Source organism: Sinohyriopsis cumingii, chromosome 4, assembly GCF_028554795.1.
Source record: "Sinohyriopsis cumingii isolate HCF-2022 chromosome 4, ASM2855479v2, whole genome shotgun sequence".
Classification (NCBI taxonomy): Eukaryota; Metazoa; Mollusca; class Bivalvia; order Unionida; family Unionidae; genus Sinohyriopsis; species Sinohyriopsis cumingii.
Window position 1 is genome coordinate 116650772 of NC_142964.1, and position 22296 is coordinate 116673067.

General features: G+C 37.6%; 1 protein-coding gene across 1 annotated transcript in view; it reads left to right on the forward strand.

Annotated features, from left to right (window-relative positions):
• Positions 1 to 21073, forward strand: part of LOC149801950 (uncharacterized) — a 29374-nt gene extending 8301 nt beyond the window's left edge. Inside the window, exons 4-11 of the mRNA XM_089954369.1 lie at positions 5972 to 6083; positions 6605 to 6766; positions 8492 to 8622; positions 9449 to 9569; positions 10022 to 10121; positions 11051 to 11143; positions 19054 to 19137; positions 20711 to 21073. Coding sequence (XP_089810495.1) covers positions 5972 to 6083; positions 6605 to 6766; positions 8492 to 8622; positions 9449 to 9569; positions 10022 to 10121; positions 11051 to 11143; positions 19054 to 19137; positions 20711 to 20874 — 967 coding nt within the window. The 3' untranslated portion in view covers positions 20875 to 21073. The remainder of the gene's footprint in view (positions 1 to 5971; positions 6084 to 6604; positions 6767 to 8491; positions 8623 to 9448; positions 9570 to 10021; positions 10122 to 11050; positions 11144 to 19053; positions 19138 to 20710) is intronic.
• The last annotated feature ends 1223 nt before the right edge of the window (positions 21074 to 22296 follow it).

Below are 22296 nucleotides of genomic sequence, written 5' to 3' on the forward strand. Positions count from 1 at the left end.
CATCTATCATGGAGCTTCCTCATGCATGAAAAAGTTCTACTGGTTGATTGTCTCATCCTGCGGACTTCTCTTTCTTTAGTATCTTTACTGCAGCCTCTACTTCTTCCTTGAGGATTGGGTGGTCAACCTCTGTTGTCGTCAGTGAGAAATTTAGTACAACTTGGTCTCCAGGATCCTCTTGGCTGTCGGGCTCAAAATAGTGTTCCGTTCATCTGCTAAGAATTCTTAATCTTTTGTGAGACTCTTACCAGCCGTGTCCTGGATTATGGTAGATCTACCCTGTTTCTCTATTATCAGGTCTTTCACCAACCGGTATGCCTTTTAACTGTTTTTCAGGTTCAGGCTTTTCTTGATTTCCTTACACTGGTCATCTATCCAACTTTCCTTCACTTTCTTTAAGCTCTTCTTAATCCTGTTGGTAATCTCCCTGCATTTGTTGCTACTTCATGGTCTCCTCGCTTACTTCTCAGTTTTCAACTCACATCACAGAAGACGAGGATATCTGCTGTGACACAGGGCTTCTTTATCCCACAATTCTTGCCAAGGATCTCGTTGACTGTGCCTCTTACGGTCGTGCTGAAGGTGGTGATCAAGAAGTCTAGGTTTGTTTTTCAGCACCCAGAATTGTAAGTGGTGCAAACTTGCCGGCTATTGATGTTTCAAATGTTTGTGCCACGCATGGATCTTTAAGTTTTTTTCAAGCTCAAACCTGATTCAAACCTTTCGGGACTTCTTGGTCTTCTTCAGACGAAATTTGATAGTCATCATCAGCAAGTTATGGTCGTTTCCTGTGTCGTCTCATGGGAACCTACCTGTTCTTGCAATGTTAGCTACCTTACCAAGATGTAGTCAGTCTGGTTGTGATGTTTTTCGTCTGGCCTGTGCCAAAATCAGTCTTCTATATAGTTTTTGGGGTCACTGGTTATCGTTAACACTAGGTAATATGTTGGTTGCGAATTCGAGCAGCTTGAGTCCTCTCTCATTGGTCTGTTCATTACAGTATGGAACACAGACTTCTCGCCAGTCTGCCTGTGCATCTTCTCCTGCCTTGGCTTCCAGTCTCTTTGAATAACTTAAATATCTTTCTTGGGTGACTGGTCAATGAGAGTTTGAAGTTGGTCATAAAACTCATCCACTTCCTCGTCATGATGTTTAGGTGTGTGTGTGTGTGTGTGTGTGTGTGTGTGTGCGTTCGTGCGTGCGTGCGTGCGTGCATGTGTGTGTGTGTGTCCCATACCGCGCATAGTTTTACATTTGACACATATACACTCACGTACACACAAACTCACATGCTCTCTCTCTCTCTCTCTCTCTCTCTCTCTCTCTCTCACACACACACACACACACACACACACACACACACACACACATTCTTCGTAACCAAATCAAAAAGCCGAGGCAAAATGGGACCAATTGCGAGATCTGCCTTGTGTAATGAAAACTACGTCTTTTACGTTAACAAGACGATTTCCCGATTGAATTTTTTTGACATGATTATGAGAACATTGTGACAAATTAATATATCTATGTTGTTTTTGCAGAATGATGTCACAAAATATTAAAACCTAAGTGTGTAAACGTGTCATGTCTACATATTTAGGTCAACACATTGCAATCATAACTTGTTTGCTTAACATAACAGACGTCATCTTCATCAACAATGTTATACGAGTATCTCTTTATCACGGTGGCAGATTAATTCTTCCATGAAATACTTACATATATTTATCAAATGAAGTAGTTGTCTCACATTCTACTTACTGTACTTATTTACCGAACTTACAGTTCTTAACATATAGTAGGAATTTTTAACACTTTAACGGTGTCTAGGTGAGCTGACAAAATTAAATCTAAAATTTACCACGTTAAATACTTTAACCTGACTGAATCCGATTTGATAAAATTTACCTAGCGACAATTAAAATCCCTTGATTTCTTAACAAAATAGCAAAGTTTACTTCCGCATAAAATACCTACTATACGGTAGCTAATGCACGGGGAAAATTCCTCCCATTATTACTTCTTAAAATAGGTGCCAGAATAGATTTGGTTGCATATTTTAAATGCAAAAAAGAGAGGAAATTTAGAATCGAGAACACAGGAGGGGGGTTATTTTCGGATGCCTGTTAAAATATGACCCTTTTATCACTCTTAGAACTGTTGTAATGTATTAATAAGCCGTTTTAACACATGTGTCACTGTTAAAGCTGCTTTAATTGGTAACAATCAATTTTGACCCGCTGCTGAGACTCTCAGAACTGTTTACATTGATCAATAATCAGTTTTGACCTGTCGAGCACTCTCGGAACTGTTTCAATTGGCCAAAAGTAAGTTTTGACCTGTTGATCACTCATATAATTGTTTTAATTAGTCAAAAATCAGTTTTTACCTGTTGATCACTCTCGGAACTGTTTTAATTGTTTAAAAGTAAGTTTTGACCTGCTGATCTCTCTCAGAACTGTTTTAATTAGTCAATAATCATTTTTTACCTATTGACCGCTCTCAGAACTGTTTCAATTGGCCAATGATCGGTTTTGACCTGTTGATCACTCTCAGAACTGTTTCAATTGGTCAATAATCAGTTTTTACCACTTGATCACTCTCAGAAACTGTTCAGATTGGTTAATATAATATTTGTTCATGTGTTCAGGATGGAGAAAATGTTTGACATCAGTGAAATTTATCATATTTAACAATTAAAATCCCTTTACGTATAGAAGCTTTGTCATCGCCCCTAGCTGAAAAGAAAGTATACTCAATTTGTGTAACGATTTAAAGATCAAACGCCCGGTTTCGATCCTCACATTTATTTCATAAATCTTGGAGAAAGTTGTTTTGTCCCAAAGTGCAACTCATCTGAATTCCAATAGTCTTTTTAGCATATCTCTCTAGCCTTAGTACTGAAGTTGCCCTTCTGAGAGTAGTTAATGACCTTCTATCTGCTTTGTTTAGTGGAAAGGTTACAATGATCACCCTCCATGAGTTGCCTGCGTATTTGACAACAAAAAAACATCATATATTAGTGCACCGTCTCCTGCAAGTATTTGGTATTTACGTTACAACCTTACTGTAGCTCAAGTCCTACTTAGTCAACAGGACATAAATTTGTCCTTAAATGGAAAACATGCCAGTCCAGTTGATCTATGTTTTGGTGTTCCACAAGGATCTGTTATCGGCCCCGTTCTCTACATTCTGTACACTCAGCCGTTCTCAAGTGTCATATATCGTCATCCGGTGTCTCACCAATTGTACGCTGATGACACTCAAATATACTATTCTAGCTGCCCAACGCAAGTTGAGCAAACCATCCAAGGTGTAGAGAGGTAAATTTCCGATATTATGTCATGGATGACATGCAACAAGCTGCAGATGAACGATGATAAAACTGCAGCCATACTGATCAACAAGACTTTCTCATTCACATCCTTTACCTCCAACAATCTTCTTGGCATCCGTCCGTCTACGGGAGACGATAGTGTAGCTTCAGAGCAAGTTGTTGTTTAGCCTTCTTCATGGCTCTCTTTTCAGCGTACGTTATGTTCCTGTCTGCCTCGGCTTTTTGAACGCCCTGTCTGACCGATAGGCATCAGGTGGAGCGGTCGTTACCACAGCTCTCCCAGTCGTTGATGTTGCTGTTGGCCGTCTTCATGTCCTTCTTGCAGACATCTTTGTAACGCTGACGTGGCCATCCAGTCGGTCGTGCGCCTTCTGCATGCTCCCCGTATAGCAGATCATTGGGAATGCGGCCTGAGTCCATTCTCTTAACGTGAACTAGCCAGCGAAGGCGCCTCTCGCTGAGAAAGGAGAACATGCTGTTCATGTTGGTGCGTTCCAGAACCTCACTTTTGGGAACTTTGTCCTGCCACTGGATTTGCAGAATGCGCCTCATTCATCATGCATCCTAGGTGGAAGCTGTTGTTTCCTCTCGTGTCTCACATAGGTGGTCAATGTCTCGCTGCTGTAGAAAATTGTTCTGAGCACGCAGGCCTAGTAGACGTGCAGTTTGGTTTTCTCAGTGAGGTTGGGGTTGTTCCAGATCCTCTGGTTCAGTCTGGTCATCACTGCTGATGCCTTGGCAATCCTACCGTTCACCTCGGAATCAATGGAGAGTGAACTGGAGATGGTGGACCCAAGGTATATGACGTTCTTAACAACTTCTAAGTTGTGCCCATCGATGGTGACGGAGGGAGTGGAGCCAGAGTCCTGCGTCATGACGCTCGTTTTCTTCAAATAGATGGTCAGTCCAAAATCATTACAGGCGTGGGAGAGGCGGAATATCAGCTGATGAAGTCCATCTTCCGTGTGTGATGTCAAGGCTGCATCGTCGGCTAAGAGTAATTCACGGATGAGAACCTCTGTGTCTTTAGTCTTAGCACGGAGCCAGCCGATCTTGAACAGCTCGCCGTCATCACTGGTATGGAAATTCACTACCTCGCTGAAGTCCTTGAGGCGTACTGGAGAAGTATGGAGAAGAATATGGCAAAGAGCGTAGGTGCAAGGACGCAGTCTTGCTTCACTCCGCTGATAACTGGGAAGGCCTCCGATGTTACACCATTGAAGCACGCTGTGCTGTGCATGTTCGCGTGGCACGACATGATGACAGAGAGCAGTCGTGGGGGGCAGCCGATCTTCTTCAGGAGCCTGAAGAGTCCACTACGACTGACCAGGTCAGATGCCTCATCAGGTCTATGAAGGCGATGTAGATGGGCATATGTTGCTCGCGACACTTCTCTTGAAACTGGCGTAGTGAGAAGATCATGTATACAGTTGACCAGCCGGCTCGGAAGCCACGCTGTGACTCTGGGCAGACGCGAGAGGCTAGGTTCTGAAAGTGCACCAAGGCAACACGGGTGAAAGCCTTACCAACGATGCCGAGGAAGGAGATGCCCAGGTAGTTGTTGCAGTCGCTACGGTCTCCTTAGTTCTTGTACAAAGTGCCCATGTTGGCGTCACGCATCTTCTTGGTGATGAGTACGTGCAGGGGTTGGAGCAGTGCAGATTTCCCGCTCTTGAGGATTTCAGACGCAATTTAATGAACATATGCAAGGTTGCATATCTAGAGCTGACACGCATCAGTTTCATTCGCAATTTAAAACTAAAACACTCGTTTGTTCTGTGTTCCTTAATACTTTCAAGCCTGGACTATTGTAATTCATTTCTATCTGGTTTGCCTTTGTATTTACTATAGAAACTTCAAAAAGTCAAAACACGGCTGTTCGGATCGCCCATAGAGTACCAAGGACTGAGTACACATCTACCTCCTATGTAACCTTCACTTGCCATCCCTTCGATCCAGAAACAAACACAAAATCTGTTCACTATGCTACATTTCGTTCATTGGTTTCCAGTCCAATGTACCTATCTGACCTCACCCATTAGTACAGCCCATATAGAAACTTAAGTTCCTCTTCCAACCCTCGCATCCTCATTGCTACCACTATTAAAATAAAGTCTCACGGACAATGTTCTTTTGCGTACCAGATCCCAGCTACGTTGAAAAAATTACCCATATTTCTTAGACACAAGGACACTGTGATCTCATTCAAGAGTGCTCTTAAAACTCACCTATTTCGACTACTTGAACAGATTTAAAAACTTAATAATGTTCACTTCGGTAAATATTGTCAACATGTTTTGTTTTGTAATTGCATGGTGTTTGTTTTTGCAATCTTGTCTTTGTGTATGTATTTATGTATCGTCTAATAATGTAAACGCTTAGAGCTTTTAATGATTAGGCGACGTACTATGTCCATATTATTATTATTATTATTATTATTATTATTATTAAATTGTTTTTGTACTATCGAACCACAATTGAAATATAACAAGGAATGAAACATGTATGTTTAATTTGAACCAGAAACCAAATTTAAGTCTTTTGGTTTCGTGCATATCTTTGATTGCAATTTTCAAATAAATTTCGTTCACAAAACAAAACGATAAAACGTGTACATTCTTTGGTCTACATTAGATTCTCAGAATGTTCAGAGGAGACAGAAATGTTGAACATCTTGAGAAAAGCACACAAGAAGACGCAAAAAGCTTACATACAGGCATACAGCCAGGCTATGGGCAGACGAAAGGTGAGAAATTTTGCACGTTTGCATGCATTAATTTTAAAATTTTATGTAACTATCAATTTAGAAGACACTCCCAACCCCAATTGTCTTGCGGACTTTGAATAGTGAGTTCACTAAAATGACATGAATACAATATTTTCCTGTAGCCAAAACATTTATTATAAGTATCATCATGGGAATAACGATATTAATGAATAATATATATATTTGGATTAATTGGAATTCAACATTAGAATTAAAGACTGCTTTGCCTACCTCAAATGTATCCATAAACGTTTTAATAAATATAGTTTACATAATCAAACTGCATATTCCATTTTTCCAATAAAAAATCATAAGATACTTTGAGTAGCAGAAAACTCTCATATCTTTTATAATATAAAACTAATACTAGTTTTGTAATTAATGATTCAATATTTATAATCAGGTGACTGAACCCTCTACCATTGAGATCGATTTGTCCATGGCAAAATCCCAATGCAGGTATTAAAGAAATTTTCAAAATTTATTTCTTTTGTGCATAGTTATACCAAGATTCCTTGCTGCGCCTCACGTCCCTCATTAGGGAAAACGATGGCCCTGATATTCGCGTGGAGCAGACCTCCCTTACGTTGGCCAGGGACACTGCCAAGCTGTTTGTTGAAGCTCTAGAACTAGAGCAGGAAATGAGGGCCAATCTGAACACGGTAATCTCTTTCTTCACTGCCCTACTTGAATTCGTGTCTGATTTACCGTAAACGTGTGTTTATTTGCGCGTTATAGATGCGAGTATCAATCACAGGTGCTCGACGCGTACTTGATGTTAAAAAAAAAAAACAATCATCTAAAGGAACAAAATCATACAGAGTGACAAAAATACCTTAGATTACCCCGATGACCCATTCTGACATAGGACCATCTCTATCATAATATATAAGAGAGAAGGTACGGAACTTCCAAATACTTCGCTCCACCCATGACCCTCGATTTCCGTCTTAAGGCACGCGACCATACTATATGGCTTGTTTTACTTCTGAGATATTTTTCTATCCATCAAGCCATTATTGACTTTTCTGCGTTGTACCAAACTGAAGTTACGGGCTCCGAAACATGCGATTTTCGCTAAGTTTTCCTTTGTGGACACTTCCGTGCTCATCTGAAAACCGGTGACAAGAGCGATATGGACAATGTTTTCAACTCTATGGTGCATCCCTTCTTGAATTACAGAACAGTGGTAGATGCAAAAGTAAGTTTTTTACTTACCATTAACTCGATTCAACTTTAGGAATCCTGTTCCATGCAAGTATTATACATTGTCTTCTTCACTGCACAACACATCGTATACATGCATCTCTATTTTCAAAATAGGCGGCACTAACGTCAACGCCGAAATATGATTGGCTCAAAAGGTTATTCTTATTATCATAGGAGCACGGAAGTGTCCACAAAGGAAAACTTAGCGAAAATCGCACGTTTCGGAGCCCGTAACTTCAGTTTGGTACAACGCAGAAAAGTCAATGATGGCTTGATGGATAGAAAAATGTTTCAGAAGTAAAACAAGCCATAAAGTATGGTCGCATGCCTTTAAAGACGGAAATAGCAGAAGGAAATCGAGGGTCATGGGTGGAGCGAAGTATTTGGAAGTTCCGTACCTTCTCTCTTATATATTATGATAGAGAGAGTCCTATGTCTGAACGGGTCATCGGGGTAATCTGAGGTATTTTTGTCACTCTGTATGATTTTTTTCCTTTAGAAGATTGGTTTTTTTTCTTAACATCAAGCTCGCGTCGAGCACCTGTGGTATCAATGGCCGCTAATTAGGGTGACGTTAGGAAAACACACTGTTTGGTAGTCGAAAATAAGGGTAGCTTTAAAGTATTGATTATGATTACGCTTTAAAGTTTCCTTGTTTCAATGTTGAGTTTAATTTGGATCATCATGGCCATGAACCTCCTTTGTGGTATTGGTAATGATCGTGTCCTTAAAGCCATTTTCATAGATGAAATAAAACTCGTGTATGCCATTCTCCTGTAAGATTCTGCACTTTTCTGTCAAGTTTTGTCCTCATTATGAACTACACACCTAGTACAAATACTTTTGCATCCAGCATCTACTTTTCTTTTTCAGCTAAAAAGTGATGTTCTACCTTTATCTCAGCGACCTTTTTACGCAATTAACTTTCTTTTCCTAAGGAAAAAGCTGTCATACGATGTCACTGTCCGTCATGCAGTTTCTGCCCTTTACATATTTTATGGTCGGTTGCGTCACTCAAAGAAAAACTCTTGCCACTGATTTCGTTCGCAATATTACTCCTTGCTACAGTGGATTGTTTCTATGCCTCTGATATAGTACTAGTGAGACTGATTATTCCACCTGTGTTTCTTTCTATGCAATAGATTTTCTGCACTTTCTCCCTCTTATTGTTTTGTAAGGTCTCTCAGAAATACGAATCTGTAGCCAAACAAAGAGCATTGAGGAAAGTACAGTATCTTCTAGACACGTGGAAGATACATTTATCAAAGTATATCGATTGCACCACTATTGGTTCTACAGAGAATACAGGGTAAGAATTTCAATATTACTTGAACGGAAAATCTTTGATGATTTCATTATTTTAGTAATATTAATAAGGAACAGAAAATTTTACATTTCCTTTAACGTCCACCTTTTGCTGTACTTTTTATGGCTTTCTTTAAACATATTAACTTACTGATTTTTGTACGACAAGGAACGGAAACAGTCTATGTAACATATCGTGGAAATGTTTCTTAACACATCTGCCTTTGCACGTATACACTCTCAGTTCATTCAAGGCAAATTTTATCGTTTATGCGTATTTAATGTCCCAGCCTAGGCTTAAAATTAATGCATTTAAGGCAAATGTTAGCATTTACGCCTAGGTTTAAAATTCGTTGTTTAATTTGTAGAAACATAGTAGCGTTCATGTGTGGACGTGTGGGGGGTCGAGGAGATGGAAATTGCAACTATATTTTTGTTTTATTCCGAAAATAGAAATATACGAAAACAAAAAAAAGCAACAACACAATAAATCAATTCAACTTATCTGTATACGTAGATAGGTCATGATGGCAACCAACAGTATAATCCAATTATGGTAATGGTCCAGCACTGTGTTTCGACAAATTAAACTAATATAATACTTGTTTTTGGGGGGTTTTTTTGCGTCAAACCTGGATTACCCAATCTGAACAAAATATAAGTCTATTTAGATTAATAATATTTTCTATCTGACTTCTGGTGACATACTGAAGGAAACCCAAACCAAATGTTCAAACATCCTCTTTAGAAATAAAAATATTAGTTTAAAGCTATTAGTATTAGTGTTAGTGTTATTATTATTAGTATTATTACTATTATTTTTATTATAGTTGCAGCTACAGATACCAATTATTGGAGACTTACCGGCAAATTGTACGTAATAATGCACACGTTCTAGTTGAGAAATTTTTTCGCCGCAACAAGGAAAGATTCAACATTTCGGAGCTTAACGTAAGTCATTTGGAAGATTTTGTCAAAATTTTTAGTTATGTAGACTAATAAAGCATTTTAACCCAATCCGCCATTTTAAGCCAATAATTGACTGGATTCGCCAAAATTATGCCGTACATTTACATTTCCTTAACGACTGCGTTATGATTGATCATTGGCCAAGAAAATATAAATGCGGTAATGCGACACCTGATTTGCATGGTACTTTTTTTCTTTGTATAAAAAAAAAACTATTCATTCAAATATGCCAGTGAGGATGGATGTTTTACCTACATATTTTAAAAATTCTTAAATTCCTCAAAATACTAGTACCTATTTACTTTGTCGGTTATGAACTGATTAATTGTGTTAATTTCCGTAATATTTTGCATGCGTTTTAGGAACTATCACGTCGTTGAAAGTGGTTAGCAATTAAAAATCTCTTGGATTATGTTCCGTTCTTGATTTTACAGGTGAACATTGACGTTGATATAGATCTAAAGACAGTTCTTGGTTTTATACCAGAAGTTAAACCATTGTCTGGAAAGCTGAAGGACAAGCAGTCTTACTTGGGTAAGCGGGAACTTGCTGAAAAGTACGTATTCCATAAGGTTTCTCGACAAGAGATCTTTAAATGTGACAAAAAAGTAAAACCAGATGGAATGATTTCCATGCAATATGTCATGATTGAGAAAATGTTATTTTGTTCTATAAAAAAATTAAAAAGCCTGTTAATAACATACCTACAAAATATCATTCGAATGAATAAGACCTTTATCAGGTACTGGAAACAAGGTAAAATTCGGACATATATATTACATATCCCACTTACCGCTTTAAGTGGTTAGAGCGTTCGCCTCGGGTGTGGGAGGTCGATGGTTCGAACCCTGACCGAGTCATGCCAAAGACATAAAAATGACAATTACCAAGTGAATTTTAAAGGTTATATTTTGCAGATCTGGCGACAGCCAGCGACTTTTTTTTTATAGAAAATAATACAACTTTACACCATATTTGACTTCAGTGGGGGTGGGGGTGAGAGTGTATTTGGTGCATTATAACTGCTTAGCTCTATGCTACAATTTTGAAAGTAAAATATTTATTTATATGGAAGATCACGAGCATGTGATCCACGTGGGTTCAAATCTCGGGCTTGGCCAATATGGGTATACGAGAAAGCTTGTCACTAGCTTCCCGTGGGTCATTCGTTCTTACCTGGTTTCTCCCGGGTTTTTTCTCCACTAGTTATACTGGCCGACATGTATAAAATGGCGTTAAACCCCAAACAACAACAACAACAACAATAACAACAACATCCAGTATCTGACCAGAACTATTCTACTGGGGGGGGGGGGCTAATGTTTCTCCACTTTTCCTACACTGCTACAAGTTATATAACTCGCATGAGCACAACGACTTTATTATAGAAAAAAGTGCACCGAATACCGAACAACATGCGAATATATGCATAACAAAACTGTATCTCTAATGAATTTTTATAGATTTTTCCGGTCTAGCTGAATGCGTGTTCCTACCACCTGGTTTCAAATGGCATGGCGTTGACGAAGATAAAAAGCAGAATCAAAAGGCATCGGGTAAGTGGAAAGAATCTTTATACATAAGCTATGTAACATGATTTTGTTTGTTTTGCTTTTTCGCAGTGTGTGTGTGTGTGTGTGTGTGTGTGTGTGTGTGTGTTTTACAGGTAAATAAATACATGAAAGAATACAGCATGGCGGCTGAACCAGCCTGGTCTAGGCAGCTATCGATCTGTACCCTTCTGGACTGGATTCCTGCACACTAGCCACTGAGCTACGTCATCTTCTTTAGGAATGTTATGTTCAAATGAAGTTGATATACTGAGTTGAATAACTAACATATTTTGCCACATTCTGGTAACAAAAACAGATTTTATTTAACAACCAGCAATATAGTGAACTACAAATGGTGCTCCAAATCACTTCCCAGATGAGATAGGTATACAAACCTCTACGTGCACAAACCTTGTCACCCTCGTCTTATCGCCTTGCGTTGAATTTTATTTTGATAAATGCAAAAAATGTCTTAATTAGGCCTTACAACGCATTGATTTTGTTTTGCTTAAGAGTTAGGTGGGGCTGGGAATTTCACGGAAAATTAGGTAACGTCTAGAGCAGGTCGCTCTGCAACATTCTTCAAGATAGAAAATTCTGGCGCCCGAGGAATTTCCCAAGAAGCGATAGTTCCATCCACAGATTGGTCTCATGGCTTTAAATTGCATAATATGCCTCACATATTGCGCTTTTGCCTTTTATGAGGTTGTGACATGACAAAGCTGTTTTGCCTCTGGGTCATGTTATTCATAGTCTAACGTCTCCGCGCATTAGTACACGAGCAATAATTGCTGAATTGTACCTTGCTTCTCTTGTCAAACATGGAATTCCAGTCCAAAGAAATGGAAAAAGAACCAAACAGTATACGGCAGACATATGCTCTGCAATGTTACACAGGACATAGAACACAATTCATTTTACTATACGTTCTCTACATTTGTTTCTCAATAGTGACCTTTCCCCTGTGTAACAATCAATACAAATCATATGTTAATTTAAAATACCTTCAAAGAAGACTTCACAGTAAAGTTCTTGTCAAAGATTGATCTGCATTTTTTTTGAGAGGCTGGATTGTCAACATAGCAGCACGTAAACAGAACACAGATTTCACTGCCGGATCATCACCAAGGCCTTATTACTCATTATGCACTGTCGCCGAAATACACACGGAAAACCACACCCTGAGCTCATATTCTCAAGAATAAACAATTATTTTTAAATCCCTACTAAAAATGCATAAATATAACTCTTCTATCACCACCAAAATGAGAGAGAGGACAAAATGTTCTAAAAATAGACTAGAACTACATTCGTGGGTACTGAACTGGAAGTACTAGTTGTGAACTGACTCCATAATATTTAGCCTGATTCCAAGCTCCCAGTTGGTACCGCCTATAACGTTATTACAAATTACGACAGGGGATCAGTCTCTCATTACCTTTATAATGGACTTGACTGGAAATTCGAGGGTAAAGTAAATTGGAAAACCAATTGACGCCATTTTATTCTTACAATGACTACGATACGCAAGTACAAACAATGATAAAAACCATAAAATAAATAGATTAGTCGTTCGATTCTTCAAATTAAAAAAATATTGGTATGTGTATGATGAGGGGGCGTCCGTAAAGAAATGTTTACAACTTGTTAGCGAACCTTCCCCCATGCTGTTCGTACTATTTTTACTCAAGAGAATGGGATCGGCACCTGATAAATCTTCTTGAACCCAGGCGATTGCATACGTGAACTAGATAAAAGCAGCGATTCCCTTTATCGCCTTTAATATTGCTTGAGTCTTGGAAAGCCTTCTTCAGGCACTTCATTTTATTGCAATAATTACTTCACGATTATCTTAATTTACCACTTCTCGTTTTGTTGACACCTCATCTATTCTCACCACATAAAGTTTGAAATTGTAAGATGACACCCTGTTTATGTAAATATGTTTTTTCTTGGCTTTTTGTTCAGTGTTTATGTTAAATAAATATTAGTGCAAATAAGTTATTTAGTCAGGGTTGCTCTGTGGTTTGTTCTGTCAAGGTTTTAAGTTTTAAGTTTTTCCCTGCCTGTTTGGTTTGGACATGTACGCTCATCCCACGAGAGACATAAGATTGATATCCTAACTAAGAAACTATGGTCCCCTCCCACCTGTCCGCGATAAAGAGAGGAGAAATAGTCTTAACTCCTTCTCTCACTAGTGTCTCCTGGTTAAAAACTCTATTCTGGTTTGGTTAATGCCACACTCTTAAGTTGTACTTCCTCTTACAGGGGGGATAGGAGTTTCCTGACCCAGAGCTGTTCCCTCCCTTACCAAAATTTTAGGGTATTTCCCTTGAACTATCATACCATGAAGTTTCATTGGGACCATACTTCTTCCCCACCCCAATCCCCGAAAGGTGGGTCATCTTCTCTCCCCAAGTTTTACTTCCCTTATCAAACAGGTCAGGAGAGCTTGTGCTGGCGTCCTTAACTAGTTTCCTCCCTAGAAACAAGGGGATAGTTTCCATGTCCCATAACTTGTAGGCTTGAACTTGGGTTCGTACTCGATTCTCCCTTGACACGTGTCTAGGGATCAGGTTACCGCTCCCATTTTTGTCAAGTTAAGTAGTAGAAGAGTTACTTTTGCCAAAGTCCGTTTGTGTCCTCAGATTGTAAAGATGTGTTTGCATTGTTGGTTTTGCTCCCCGATTTTCGTGTGAGAACTGGCACTGTATATATCTTGTCAGAGTTCCGTGTATCTTGTTAATGTTGTAGATTTTAACGCCATTTTTCAGCACATTATAGGCTATACATGGCGGCCAGTATAACTGGTGGAGGAAGAACCCTGCAAAACCCCTGGAAGAACCACCGACCCACGAAAAGCTACTGGCAGGCTTTCTCACGTACCCACGTTAGCCGAGCCCGAGACTCAAACCCACGCAGACAGAGGGGGGATGGCAGTGATCCGGAACGGCGAGCACTTTAGACCACTCGGCCACTCGGGGTCCCCTCCCTTTATCTAATAATTTTTTCAAATAATATTATCTTACTTGTAATTAATAGTATTTGAGTCATTTGGTAAATTTTGAGATAAATCGAAAGTGATTCGGGCAATTTTGAAAAGCAATTCTTTAGTATTATCGGTAAGTATATAAATAAGTAAATTAATAAATAATGTGTCTAGTAGCATGTATATTTGTTTGATGTTTGCGTGTTTGTGGTTAGATTATAATAAGTGTCATAGATAGTAGAAGTAACTAAAAGAAGTGGCAAATTGCCTGTTTTGGTCTAGTCTGTTCAGTTTATATTCCATTATTTTTAATCGATGTCAGTAAATGTAGTTCTTTATCAACGATGTCAATAAAATGTAGTTCTTTATCAACGATGTCAATAAAATGTAGTTCTTTATCAACTAGGTCAACAAAATGTAGTACTTTATCAACAATGTCAATAAAATGTAGTTCTTTATCAACAATGTCAATAAAATGTAGTTCTTTATCAACGATGTCCATAAAATGTAGTTCTTTATCAACGATGTCAATAAAATGTAGTTCTTGACTTTGAATGTCCATTTGTATTTATATATTTAAAAAAATTAAATCGAAAATCTCAATTTGTGTTCCGTTATTTGAAATCATTGTCAATGTAGTTCTTCATCGAAAATATATATTTGTGTTCCGTTATTTCAAGGTCATGTTTTGTACTTCTTGTATGTTTACAGCGTTGTCCATTATCATGAATCAAAGTTCTTTTTCGTTCTGGTTTCCTTTCCGTTGCAATGTGATGTTTCGGTTTGTTTTTACTGGTTATATTTCTTAGAAATATATTCCATATAAATATTACGTTGCGATTCAATCTCTGTTAGCGCCTTCTGTCTGCTTCGGCTTGTACTGTTGCTTTTGGAGAGAAAGATCTTCGCCCCTTTGCTACCAGTTTCGTTGGCACCCCATGACTCCGTTCCAGACCACACTGGTAAAGAGTTGGAGGTGTCACCTAGTACTAATATTAGTACCCTTACTCGTACCTCGTGGACAGGGTACTAACATGAGCATATACGTGTTAATGGAACAAGCCGGGTGTGATTCACACCCGGCGCTCTCTTAGCCTAATAATAACACTTTAAACATATTCCTTGCATATAATCCAATAAATTGAGTAGTCCTCATACTTAATACCGGAAATATCGAAAATCATTGTAGAAATAGTTGAAAAATCTCGTTTACCTTTTTTAGCCGATATTTTCGTTTAGATCGTCCTCCATATTATTTCAAATAATGATTACTTCCGTTCTCAGCCTCGTTTGTTTGTGTGCCATATAAGGACATTGACGCCTTATTTGGAAATGTAAACAAATCTTAGTAAAAATTTGGCGCCGTTTGGATCAGAAATTCTGCGCATTAAAAGTAAATACGGTTTATCGGCAACTTTGAAATTCACCAAGAAGCGATTATTCGCACTTGATTGATAATAATATAGCGTAGAATATCCAAAATATGGTCTGGCAAGCCTTACGTAGAAAAGGGGTCACGGCTAGAGTCTCGCGTTATCTGTCATGGCGTACAGTATAAGGTTAGAGTAACCATGCCAATTTATTTTATCGTATAAGGGCTTAATAAATTCAAAATAAGCCAAACTTCTTTCACAGCATGATTATACTTATGTAGTTGATTTCTATACTGTGTGTTTTTCTGACTTTAGTGATGATATTTTTTGCTCCATTACCTGATATGGGATCAGTTCGTAGCCTCAACCACAACAAAATCAAGTTGAGGCTACGACATCGTAGCTAGGTGTCACCGTGTTTTTCGTGTTCTAAGTTTATGACTTATGTTTATATATCCTTGCCCTCCTAATTATAAGATTTGTGTATATAGGTGGGAAAGTTGTTTTTATATTAAATATTTTATATATTTTAAAATTTGAATCGATTTTATTACAGTAATTTCGTCAGGGTTTATCTTGGTTTCGTCTCGTCATGTTGTTGAGTTGTCCATGCATGCTGGTTCCAATAAGTAACCCTCTCCTACCGGTAAGCGGGTCGGTTTCTATTCTCAGGTCAGTACTTGCATCTCACTGTGGGTGTTTTCTTGACCTTTAACCTTACATGTATAAAACTTAGGGTCGTACTCTCTCTTTCCCCTAGACACATGTCCATGGTTTCAGTTTCCTCTCCCACCCCCAGTCGATTTCCATTATTTGTTTTGAGTGACTTGCCAGAATCATGATTGTCCTGGTGTGGTGCTATTTGTGCGTGATGTTTTCTTACTGTACATTTCCATGTAAGGACTGGCACTATCTAGATCAGTGCTGTCCAACCCGCGGCCCGCCGGCTGGTTTTAAATGGCCCGCCAGAACTCGAGCAGCTATATAATCGTTGCTTTTCAGTTTTCTGCTGCGGCCATCGGCTTCAAGAAAAACATTTTTCAGTGGCCCATGGTGTCAAAAAGGTTGGACAGCACCCATCTAGATCATATCTTGATAGTTTTGGTTATCTATCTTGATTTTAAGCAAAGTTGTGGTCGGGTTTTTATATAAATTTCCGGATGAGGGTCGTTTGCATGAATTAGTAGTGTTATTATGTTGAATTGTGTAAGGAACAATTTTGATAGTATTTCTTTTCCAAAATTATAGCTAGGTATTTCACTATATTTTTTCTCCATTTTTCTTCTCTTCTGATCCGTGTTTATCAAATGCTGTTGTGAAAAATAATTGTGGTTTTTATAGCTGTTAAAGTGCTGGTGATTGCTCCCTGGGGACTGATGCTGTCAGCATCTTAATGTTAATGACTTTACTTTTTATGGGGAAGTAATTAATCAATATAAAATAAGGGTAATGGGGAGATTAGGAGGGTCGGTATTCTTGTTATTATTTTTAATAGGAGAATTTTATATCGAGAGAGTTTTCTCTTTTATTTTAGTTCTCAGGCAATTTTGAAAGTGTTTCCTCTGTTTATTGGTGTGGTCCCTCTCAGATTTGCATCATAGAAGGGACCCCCTAGTACCGAAAGGTAAAGGATTTTTATGTGCTTTTGTTTACCCCCATCGGATGAGTTTTGTTTGTATTACGTTTATTAGAATTTCGGTTTGGTTAATTTTGATCTCGGGTTTATACACCGCCCTACTCTAGTGTTTAGAATCTCCTTGACTCTTGCTGGTCTTGGAGTTGTCATACAAAGAGTGATCCTTGCCAGGGATCATTGTTGTGTGTGCTATTTGTTTTGTAAACTATCCTTTTCTTTTTTGTTGTTTTCTTTTTTCTTTTCTTTTTTTTTTTATGGACTGGCTATTAGAGATCAAATTCTTTAAGTTCCGTTATGGCTCGGGTAGTTCGGCGGTTACACTTGTGAGCTTTTCGTGAGGGCAACGTGCTTCCCGGTCTTTTGGAACCTGTAATAAAATTTTAATGTATGTGCTTGTGTAGGAGGAAAGATAGATAGAAAAGGATTGAAATATATACTTGCATGTTAAGCGTATGCATGTTGTGTGTATTTATACCTAGTATTGTTTACTAGTTTGTTCCCCGTGCTTCTGTTTTCGAAATGTTCTTGTTGCTGACCTTACCTTTGGGGAGATCCGGTATGACCCGTACTACCACACGTGAGTCACGTAGCTTAGGCGACGTACCATCATCTGTTCCTTAGTCAGCAATGCCATATCCCTGTCCCCTACATGCGTAACTGTTGTTCTAAACAATGTGTTAATTACACGAGGTATTTGTTATAGATAGTTTGTTAGTTAAGTACAAGTACCTCTTTAAGGTATACTATTATCTAAATTGCTTTGTAGGTGGATATTATTTGATTATAAAGTCTTCTCTTACTATCTTTATTATGGAGTTAATATAATTTATTTATTCATTATAAATCTTCCTGTCATTAATTTTATTTTTAAATATAAGTTGCTTATTTTCAAGTATACCGTATTTATTTAAAATCTCATTCTTTAACTCCTGTCTTTCTATATTTATTTTAGGACATCTAAGTATTAAGTGATCCTTTGAATCCAAATGTTTGCCGCATACTCTACAATGCGGTATAACGCTTATAATATGCCTCTTGAACGCAGCCTCGCCTGTCAGGCACTTATCGTGCAGGTTTAGATTTGGATAGCGAAATTCTGTCTCTTGTTTCTCCTGGGAGGCCATATCATTTAATATAACATAAGAGTTATTCCCTCTATCCCATATTCCTAAATTATCCCTGTATTTATAATATTAGTTCACTGACTCTCCTACAATATCCAGGAGGTTCTAATAGCTTAGTTAATTTATTATTCTTGTAGATTGCGATGTTCAAACGACATAGATAACCATAGATGTAAATATAAATTGCTTCCCATGGTAATTTGAGAGATTGAGAGAGGTATTCAGCTGTTTCAATCTATTTAAAATATTGGATTTTTGTTTTATACTTAAGTTAGGTAGGGCTAGCCCTCCTTTCTCTTTCAATCTGCATATATGTTTTTTCTTTACATAGTGAATTTTGTTGTTCCAAATAAAGCTCTTTATCCTTTCTCTGAGGAGGATAAACATGAGAATCACAAAGCAGTGCGTCATCGACCATTATGTACATTGGTATCACGTGACCTATTGCGTTACACGACGAATCTGTTCCTAACTGGATCATCCCTTTCTCAATACGAGGACACATCTAAACGGCCGACTTACGGTGCAGTGGAAAATCGCCACATTACCGTTTCAATCAGTAAAAGACAACTTTTTTTTTCAAAAGGTAGTAAGACTCACTGATAACTCGAGGTAATGTGTGTGTGTGTGTGAGAGAGAGAGAGAGAGAGATACAGACAGAGAGAGACAGAGAATCCAAACTGCTTACCAATAAACTTCTTCAAATATAAAGTGTTGACTCCTCATTAAAATAATGACAATTGTATTTTTAAACATAGATTTAAAGTATTTCCTATGATTTTTCATTTCAGATTCGACAAATTTTGTCAAGCAACAAGTGGTGGTAATACACAACCATGTTGCCAGGGGAATACACGAGATGACCCTGAAGAAAGGTGCACATTATTTGTAATATTCGTAGTACATTGAGGTGCATTCATTTATTTTTTTATTTATTTTTTTTTGGGGGGGGGGGCGGCATATTGAGGAGAAAGGCGAGGTATAAGTATGTAGCACATTTCATATCCACCCTCAAGTGTTTTTATACAGCATACTTCATACCAAAAACTAGTTTCGACAGAATATCGTATCCTACCATAAAGTTTACAAGTTCCGCACATACATTGCCAGATTAAGGCCTTCCATGACCTTAATCACAGAAAATAGTATGGTGCCCCCACCCCTCCTAAAAATGTGGAACTCAAAAAAAAAAAAAAAAAAAAATATTTAAAAAATAGAGATATTAAAATCTAGAACCAAAAACAAAAATAACAATCAAAATACTCGTACATGTAGTTGCGGGTAAAACTTATTCAATTCGCAAATATCTTTCAGCTGATGCCACTAAAACACTTGTGTGTTCATTAGTACTTTCAAGACTGGACTATTGTAACTCAATTCTGTCTGGTTCATCTCAATATCTGCTCCAGAAACTTCAAGAAGTTCAAAACACAGCTGCTAGGATCATACTTAGAGTACCACGATTAGAGCACACCTCCCCGATGATCTGTACCCTACACTGGCTATCCATTTGATCCAGAATCAAACACAAAATTTGTTCTCTGTGCTACGTTTCACTGTCCAACATACCTATCCGACCTCACCCATGTGTAAACACCAGCAAGATACTTACGCTCCTCTTCTGACAATCGTATACTCATTATTCCCACTATGAAAACAAAGTCGTATGGACAGCGTTCTTTTGCATACCAGGGCCCAGCAACGTGGAATGAATTGCCCACTGAACTTAGACACAAAGACACAGTGATCCTATTCAAGAGTGCTCTCAAAACTCACTTATTTCGACTGCAAGAACAAACTTAAAGACCTAATAATGTTTCCTACCTTAAATATTCTCAGCATGTTGTTTTACGTTTTCTAATTTCATGGTGTTTCTTTTTGTAATCATATCATTTTTTTTATGTTATAGGTGTTGTCTAATGTTGTAAAGCGCTTAAAGCTTCTAAAGATTAGGCGCTATACAAAGTTCTCGTTATTATTAATATTATTATTATTATTATATTCTGTCAATTTTCTGACATATTAATCACGAGGCAGCACACTTATAGTAGTAGTAGTAGTAGTTAGTTTCTTAGTTAGTTAGGTAGGTAGTATTTAACGGTTTTTGTCGGGATGGGGTGGGGGTGAGGGCTAAGAATTATGCTGTAGTTCTTGCTTCTTCATTTTTATCCATTACAATTTATTAAAAGATTAAGTGTAATTATTTTCTGCAACATGTGTGTTCCTTCTGTATAAAGGGTACTATTACCTAATAACATGAAATCTATTAAATTCTATGACATAGGACTTATAATTGCGTTACGGCTGTACAATTTCCTTCATATTTAATTACCCTACATTTATACGCAAATATGTTTATGTTTAATAAAAATGAAATTGCTACTATTGGAAATGATTGACGTATTTTTTCACTTATTGACAACACATAAATTGTTTCTATGCCAACAGAAAAGGTGATCCAGCAATTAACTGAACCTAACGAACTTGGAGTGTCCCTCGGTTTCTACAGGAGTGGTTTTCCTTGTCGAAAAATTAAAACCGGGTTTTTCCCCGTAAAATGCGTGAGCTCTGAAGCCCGGCTGAAACTGAAGAAAAGTTCGAGACGGCATTAACTAATTCGGTGCATCTTCGAGACATTGATACAAAGAAAACTTATTCCATCACATGTGATAACAAGGCTTAGAACGTATTGTTACTTCAAACTGTGCATAATCGTGATCTAATCTGCAGCAAATTATCTTCTTCTTCTTCTTCTGAGAGAGAAACAATGAAAGAAAGAGAGAATATGTATTTGTGTGTTTAAAATATGCATTAAGGGTGTTTTATTAAAATGTTCTAGGACTTTTTTATTAGTTTTAACAATAAACTGAACAATACACATGTATGTTAATGTTTTATTCTTCTTGCATACCTTTCTTCCAGAAAGTCAACACCCATTCTGAAAACTATTTTGATATAACACATTTGACGAAATATTTGAATGAAGATCAAAAATAAGCAATAACAACATGGGACAGCACCTATACGAATCTGATTCCGCTACTGTCACAGCGAAACGTAAGCTATAACATAAACTAATGAAATTAAAATGGGATAAGAACAAGATAAACTATGTACGAGCTTGAATATCGCATGTCCAATGCACTAGATATTTAGAAGTTTTTGTAGGTTACTGCGCCCTACCATGCTGTTTTTGTAAGTGCCCTAACGAAGTATAAGAGGCCATGTTATAGTTATGTAGGTCTGTCTCCCCTTATGTAAAACACTCTTGTAGACCATTCTGCCCAAGTGTTATGCGCGAGACATTTACACATTTTTGTCGGACACAGTAACTTTGTTTTCCTTGAGGTGGCTCTCGACGTGACTTGACAAATGCAGTAAATAATGTGACTACATCTCATTAAACACTCGTTTACAATTTTGTGTACAAAGAGAAATATTGTAGCATAAATTATTTTATTTAATGTAGCTTAGTAACAAGTTCATTCGAATACACTATATATAGTCGTCAATTGGGAATGATAGCTAATAACTGATTGTAAACGTTTGAACAAAAACTATTAAGCTGAGAAATAGAAAACTGCCGATATTTAAATAATGTTACTATGAAACATAACTTCCAGCTGATAAAATAAAAGAGGTCATTTTGGGTAAAGGTTTTTTTTTTGTGTAATGGAGGAAGATTGTCTGAATCAGCAAACAAAGTGTTCTCTTCCTAATGTCAGCATAACCCATTGCGTATGTCTATCCATCTATCTATATATCTGTCTAGCTGTCTGTCTGTATGTATGTATGTATTTATGTATGTCTATCTATTATCTAAATATATATTTGTACAGAAATATGAAATCTCGTCCTATGTATACATGAACAATGTAGATAGATAGATAGACAAAGAAAATCCTTTAAATATACATTAACGTCTAAACAGGTTTAATGAATGCAACGTATGCAAGTGGATCTCTTTTAAAGATCCGATGATTTTACTCACACAGTTTTGTTGCACCTAGACTTCTGTCACGCTTGCTATCTGC